General features: G+C 38.4%; 2 protein-coding genes across 3 annotated transcripts in view; one reads left to right on the top strand and one right to left on the bottom strand.

Moving 5' to 3' along the window:
- Positions 1-999, top strand: part of LOC122067358 (BTB/POZ domain and ankyrin repeat-containing protein NPR1-like) — a 16,623-nt gene extending 15,624 nt beyond the window's left edge. The window contains exon 4 of the mRNA XM_042631189.1: positions 528-999. Coding sequence (XP_042487123.1) covers positions 528-808 — 281 coding nt within the window. The 3' untranslated portion in view covers positions 809-999. The remainder of the gene's footprint in view (positions 1-527) is intronic.
- A 1,120-nt stretch (positions 1,000-2,119) lies between these two features.
- On the bottom strand, positions 2,120-4,660 carry LOC122067366 (heat shock factor protein HSF30-like). 2 transcript variants are annotated; one of them, XR_006136674.1, is made up of 4 exons: positions 4,179-4,660; positions 3,058-4,100; positions 2,695-2,956; positions 2,120-2,610 (listed from the first exon to the last, which is right to left on the bottom strand). XR_006136674.1 is itself a non-coding variant. In XM_042631202.1 (2 exons), exons 1-2 carry the CDS (start codon positions 4,503-4,505, stop codon positions 3,174-3,176), a joined length of 1,254 nt encoding a protein of 417 aa, XP_042487136.1. In that variant the 5' UTR covers positions 4,506-4,660; the 3' UTR covers positions 2,976-3,173. The 2 variants fall into 2 exon arrangements, 1 of the variants encoding a protein (XP_042487136.1); XM_042631202.1 differs by lacking the exons at positions 2,120-2,610; positions 2,695-2,956 and having other exon boundaries at positions 2,976-4,100.
- Positions 4,661-7,385: the final 2,725 nt, after the last annotated feature.

The following is a 7,385-nucleotide window of genomic DNA, read 5'->3' on the forward strand; positions in this document are numbered from 1 at the left end:
CCCCCCCCCCCCTTCCCCCCTCAATTCTTAATTTTGGAAAAGCTTAGATCCAAGTGACATGTTCAAGTGATCAGGGAAGGATCCGATGCAGATTCCGTACATGTATCCATACTCTTTGTCATGTTGACGTAGTGGTTCAGGGTAAACACCTGTGTCTGTGTAACCATGTTTCTTCGTCTTTCTCCTTCCCTCTTTTTATTTTAACTGGATTTGTTATATCATGCACAACTTCTCAATACCACGAAAGGTCCTATGACTTGGTATCAAGGGGAGTTAAAGCTAAAGTCATCCTTATGTACGATGTAATGGCCAACGAATATGCTGTTTTTGAATTCTTGGTTGCTGGATTTCAACATCTATTCGAGTCAGCTAATTGATGTGTCAAGCACAACTTTTTTTTGAATGAAAGAGTTGATTATTTAGTTCTCGACTAATTTGCATTTATGCTACATGCACAACTAGATGTCTTAAAATTGTTCACCACCATTCAAAAAAGTCTAATTGCCTGTTTGTTTTTTGAAATCCAGTGGAGCTTGGGAAGCGCTTTTTCCCTCGTTGCTCAGAGGTACTCAATAAGATTATGGATGCTGATAGCTTACAAGAGCTTGCACACCTAGGGAATGATATCCCAGAGGAGCGTGTACTGAAGAGGAGAAGGTACATGGAACTCCAAGAGATCCTGAGTAAAGCATTCCATGAGGACAAAGAGGAATTTGACAAGTCTGCTGCCATGTCGTCATCACTGTCAACAACTTCCTTAGGAGCAGCAAGGTCTAGTAATAAGCTCACTTGCAATAAGAAATACTGATCTCTGAGTAGACACATGCTTCATATTGTATGTTGTATTCATATAATTCTTTTTTTCTAATTTGCGTTCTCATTCTGAGTTTTTGTCTGTAACATATTTTCAACCATCTTGGGGTTTAAAGCAGGGAATTTTGTTGTTAGTTTCCTGTTCTAATAAGAATTCATATAGCAGGCCTCACCTGTTTCTACTCATTAAACGTTTAACCACAAGTCAAGAGTTGTTTATAGAATCCACCTTCTTGTGATTTGTGAGCATATAACAAATTGTTGCCACTTTTCTTTTATTCATGAATTGATTGATGTGTATTTAGACTATTGCAAAATAACCAAACTGTAAGCACAATGGCAGAGGATGAGCAGGACTTACACTGTGATCCGTCTTATTATTTATTGGATGATCATAATGTTGGGGAATCAAAGTTCTATTTCTGATGTGAGCAGCAACGCATGGTATCATGTATAATACACAAATAGGACGAGCACAGGACATAGAACAAGCACACACATAAAAGATGAGATTTTTTGGCCATCATCTCCCCATTTGGTGAGTAGAAGTGCAGAAAATTAGAGGGGCTTATATCATGAGAGGGTTAAAAGAGCTTGTTGCTTGGAACTAGACCTACAAGTCTTTTTTTAAGTTAAAAAATAAATAACTGAAATCTATGCACTTTCCTTTGGTCTTTTTTTTTTTTTTTGGGCTAATTTCCATGGAACCAACTTTTTCGAATCAAAATGGTGTAAGAGCCAGTGGCAACTGATCTAGGTCTTTATACGTATGGTTTTTTTTTTTTTTTTTTTTTCCTGTGAACTCCTGTCTGGAGTGTTGAAGGGTCCAAACCAAAATCTTAGGGCACCCCAAATAGTAAGTGGAACTTACATACCAACCCCTCCCCCCCCCTCCCTCTTCTTAGAAATCCATTTGGAATTTGTTTGTCTGTAGAGCCTGACGCCTGTCATGACTCGTTATACTCATAGTTAAAAAATCCAACTTGGTTGAGAGAAATCAAATCCTTAGAGCCCTTCTTGTCCATATTATAATGATTATATAGAAACGGTTGCATATGCACTTTTATCCTGTAATCATGCTAAACTAGCCTGGTTTGGATCACCCTTGTGCCTTCGACCTTGTGTGTACCTTTGCAAAGTGCGGTTAGTCTATGTAGTCTTTGTTGGAAGTTACCTTGCAGATCCTTTTTCTGCTGAGACTGTCGGATTAAACTTAACGTACAACGCTTGAGAAAGGCAATCCCCAATCTATATTCTTTTTCGAACTTCTATAGTTAGTAGGTTGAATTCTTGATCAAGCAAATCATTAGAGAATTCCTATATTTTTCTTTTAGAAGGTATTGCAGGAAATTAACCCAATTTGATGTTACTCTTGGGAGATCCGACACACAAGAAAAAAAAAAAAATGCTTCAACTAATCCTAATGGAACTCTATCCTTTGTTAATAGGATGATGCAAGGATTTGGTGGTAGCCTTCATTGACTACACTCCTATCAACAATCCCTCGCAAGAAATCTCATTTTGAACCACTCCCATACATGGATATGCTAAACTGAATTCTGATATTCCCTTTATCAAAGGTATAACTGGTGATTATGGTGCTCTCATCAAGGATGATCATTGACAAATTTTGCTCAGATCTGCCCTCTTTTCTGAACCTCCAGCCATGAGGTTAGGTCTTCAGCTTGCTTTGGAGTTGAGGTTCTGAACATTGTGGTGAAATCAGACTCTGTAAATTTAATCAAGTCTTGTTTTTTTCTGAGGTCTGCAAACTCTTCTGCCCATGTATTAGCTTATCTGCAACCAGCACTGAAATCTGTAAATCAGAAACCAATTGGGAATGCTTCCCTCACACTCAAAAGAGAAAAGGGATTTAAGAACCTTCGCCTGTAGTTGAAAACTGATGGATTTACGTAAATTAGTTATTAAACACCAAGCTGTACAAAATTAGTAAAAGCTTCAGTCTGTACTAACAGTAGCTTCAACACCAAAAATAAAGGGTAGAAAGTGTGAGAGAAAAGAGGGGATGGAAAGGGAAAGGGAATCCAGAGAAGCGATTGGGATAAACATTGGCAGCTGAGACTACGAGAACAATCCTCCATTCTACCTAAGAGGGAAGAAGAGCACGTCTTGGTTCTGAACCCTACAGAACAACATAAACATCAGGTAATGATCAGTAACTATTATTCATGAACCAAAGATAGATATTGCAGATGCGAAGAAGAAAATGAAAATAAAACAGACCTTTTCATATTTACACACAAAAGAAAGAAACCCATCTTAGTTTCTCCCGCATCTTCAAACCCTTCCCCTGCTGATAACAGAAATGGGAAGCACAGACGAAGATGCAGATGTTGACATTAAGACCAGGAACCTACTACCTGCAACCCATCCAATCCAGCCTGGTTTGAGGTTTTCTTAGATCCCAGATATCCCATTTGCTCCACTAAGTCCTCCATATTTCCACCCCAATTCCCCCGTTGAGCAACCAATTCCTCTACTTCCACATCAATTTCTGATTGACTATTCCCTAAATCTAGTTCTTCTTCTCCTTCTCCAGCAATCAGATCCTCGTTCAGCAATTCCTCCCACGCTAAATCGCTAGCACTATTACCCAAATCGGGATCGCTATTATTCATGCTCATGTTGGCATCAACCTTCTCGCCCTTAATTCCGCTGCTCGACCCATTTTCAATGGCTGCAGAGAACAGAGTCTCGATTTCTGATTCAACGGTGGCCACTTCTTCCTGGGATTGACCGATGAAATTCACAAATTGGGGAGAGCCTATAGCTTCTGCCGCTGCAGCCACCGATGCAGTCTCCTCCTGTAAGTTTTCGGTGCTCCGGCTGGGAGGTAGTCTCCGTTTCCTCCCAATGCCGCCGCTTCCAAGCTCTCTGCTCTGTTCGTTTAGCTGAATAAGCTGTTGCACAAAAGATGGGTTCTTGAAAGCCCTACACAGGAAAGTCATCATCTGTTGCTGCTTCCTCTCTGTACCTTGTAGCCGTTCCTCGACGGTAACGAGTTGATCTCTGGAAGATTGTTGTTGCTGTCTTAGCTTCACAATTTCGAGCATGAGTAGGTTACGGTCCCTCCTCAATCTGTCTCTTTCAGCTTCGAGGCCGCCATATTTGCCCAATTCAACACAAGGTCCTCGTCCTCCTTGCTGATGCTGGATGTTATGAGTGACATGTCTCCTTCTCTTGATGGTCTTCAATAAATGCTTCTGTCCTCCAAGAAACCCTTCACTCGCAAATTCCCATCGATCAGGATCAACCTTTCTGAAACCCTGCAGACAAAGGAAGAATCAAAATCACCGAAGAAGGGGAAAGTAAAACTAATGAATGGAATTAGGAAAACTACATACATAAGTGTTGAGCTGACGAATGAAGCTAGAGAAATTGCTGTGCTTGAAGTATTTGGGTAGAAGTGTACTGGAGAACATGTGGGAATCCCAAACGATGAAGCTGTTTCGAGCTCTGCTCCATGAAACGATGGAATCGGTGGAAGGATCCTCCACCATTTCGTAGGTCTTGGTTAGGAAAGGAGGAGGACCGGTGTCATGCAAACCCTCCATTGGTTGAGGTGCCAACGCCGGAGATGAAAACGGAGACGATGAAGGCGATGAACCACCGCCACCGCCGCCACCGACAATCACGACCTCTTCTTCATCTTCAACCTTTATCCGTTCCATTCTCTCCTGTAACGAAATGGGAAGATGATCGAGTAGGTGAAGTGGGTCGGTCACAGTTAATTTAAAGAATATAGCGGTTAGAAGAATACTAGTTGGGGGGAGGAGGGGGAGAGAGAGTGCGTTTATATACAGATGGAATCGAAATTTCTAGACACTTGGGAATGAGAGAGAGAAAGATATTTTAGAGAGAGAGAGAGTATATATAATTATATATGTTGTCGAGGTCGACATCAAGGACGAGGACACATTACACTTTCTCAGAAATTTCTGCCACTTGGATCAGCTTTGTGCCACTTGTAACCAGTTTCTCTCTCTTCTCACTAAAGTATAGTAGTAGACTGGTCCACTTCCCCAAATCAGATCTTCTTCTCCGAAAGCACTTTACCAAATTACCCCTTCTCTGATGACGATGAGACTTTCTAGAAACTTCTCAACACGGCAACACCATACATGGGCCACCTGGACAACTCTCGAGTTTCGGGCATGGCCGGGTGCGGACTTTGGACTTTCAATTTTAAGCCTCCATTAAGTGTGAAGTTGGGCTCCTGGTTTAACCCGTATCCGATTCCATCCCTTGGGATGCCAAAAGCAAAACCAAACCGGTCAAAGCGATCCAGAATTCAAATGGAATCAATTCCTATAGGACCAACTTCAGTTGGATATTGTGAGGCCAGTTGAAAATTGGACCACATTTAATTGATCGAAAACTAGATCAAAATTAAAAATTGGTCGAAACTGCTAAAAATCGATACAAACCCCCAAAACCATTTATATATATATGATAAATCGAAATTGAGAAGAAAAAACTAATACTCAGCCTTCTCTTATCGGGTCTGGATTCTATTTGGCTCAATCCAAAAGATCAAAACCGGACCGACCAACCATTTGACACTCCCTACTTGTCCCTAGATTTATTTATTTATTTTTATTTTTTTCTCTGGATGGATTGTCCAATCAGGTCTGTTTCAACTTCTAGTGGACTGCTTGTTGTATTCCATGATTCCTAATGGTTTCCTAATATTTCCTTCATTGATTTGTTTGTTTCGTTGTAAAATCTTCTATGGGAAAATAATTATTAATATTTATAATTTTTTCTTATATTTTTTTTTTATTGAACATGACTAATAAATGCATTTGAATAAAATTGAGTAAGAGAAATAATTTAACTATATAATAAGATGTGGAATCCTTTATTAGTATTCACCCAAAAAAAAAAAAATCCTTTATCAATGCCAAGAGTTTCAGTATTCAGGATATTATTTACTTTTTTGGTTAAACATCCTCATGCATTTTGAAATGAAGTTGATTTCTAACATGTTGTATCAGTAAAAACTCCTTTTTTATTGTTATATTAATTTTCAATTGGTTTTACAAAAAAAAAATTATGAATAAAATAAATGCAAGCTAGAAAAAAAGAGCACCAAACATAGTCTAAATGTAGAACTACTACAAATTGAATTAATTTGGGACTCAATGTGGATCCTTGTCAACCCCAAAACTTCCCAAATCCATGTAGTTATATTGGATCTTTTAAAAGGTTGTGGGTGCATCTTTGAATCCTTTCTTGAAAGCGAAGAGGTTAAAAAAAAAAAATGGTCTATCACAAAATTTGGATTTTATTTAATAGCAAAAAAAATTCATTGCCTAAAGTGAAGAGAGAATTTCTTCATTCATTCAGTGATTTGATATTATAATTGAATTCATCATCACCAAACGAAGATTTATTTTGCCCCTTCTCAATTGAATGAGAAAGCCAAATGTGGTGGTTGAACTATTGAAGAGATCCTTGTCTTTGTTTCAAAGCTTGATTCATCTTTGAAATTTACCAAAAAGAAAAAAAACCTCTCTATCTTTTTTTTTTTTTTTTGATGAAAAAAAAAATCCTCTCTATCAGTTTCCAGTTATTTTGAATTTCCCAAAAGAAGGCCGACCAGTCTACGGTGCCAGAATGCAACCGTACTACGTGTGTTTCACATATTGAGTATTCCTAATTACCTTTTCTATGGCATTTTTTCTTTTGGTTAAATCCAATACGCGCATGACACGTATATGATTATGTCTAAGCATAAATCACTTGGCCTTTGTTCCCAACATTTGTCTTTTCCATGTCCCCACCATCACCACCACCATCCTATGTTATTATCTATTTTAGATAAAATTGAAAGCATATTGTTTGAGATTTTAAAATGTAATCGCAAGCGTACGGATCAGTGTAGTTACGGGTCGAACACAGGAAAAACAATTACTTTATTTTATTTTCTTTTAATAATGCGAAAGTGAATTGATTAATGGTTGTGATCATGGTTTTAAGCATCTCCGATACCGATACGATATCCTCCGATACGTATCTTAAAATAAGCCGATCGATACGATACATGAAATTTTTAAAATCCTTTCGTATCGATATATATCCTACAATACATACCGATATGCATCAATATACCACCAATACACATCGATACGATACGATATGCCTCGATACGACTATAAAAATTATAAAATTGAGGTAAAATGTACATTTTGGTATGTATTGGTACATATCGGTGAGAATCGGTATGTATCGATCGGTACGTATCGGTATATATTGGCACGTATCGGTGAGTATCGATATATATCGGTACGTATCGGTGAGTATCGATACATATCGGTGAGTATCGGTATGTACCGATATAGTGCGCTATGGTCATATAATGGCTAAGATGGGTAATTTTTCAGAAAAACACGATTTTTTGAAAGGTTTTTGTTCCAAAGTTGCTGTCAGCCATATTTCTCTCTAACTAAAGTGGAAATCAAGATTGGGAACAAGGATTTTACATTTATGGGACAACTACAAACCTTGAATTCTTAGTACGATACCCTCAATTTACTGTTTATGCATAA

This window comes from Macadamia integrifolia, chromosome 2 (genome assembly GCF_013358625.1).
Source record: "Macadamia integrifolia cultivar HAES 741 chromosome 2, SCU_Mint_v3, whole genome shotgun sequence".
Classification (NCBI taxonomy): Eukaryota; Viridiplantae; Streptophyta; class Magnoliopsida; order Proteales; family Proteaceae; genus Macadamia; species Macadamia integrifolia.

Bases quoted from the DNA above. Each gene is read 5' to 3' on its own strand.
- LOC122067366 (XM_042631202.1), bottom strand. From the start codon at position 4,505: ATGGAACGGATAAAGGTTGAAGATGAAGAAGAGGTCGTGATTGTCGGT. The intron at 4,101-4,178 runs GTATGTAGTTTT...CTTTGTCTGCAG, and splicing joins TTCGTCAGCTCAACACTTAT to GGTTTCAGAAAGGTTGATCC.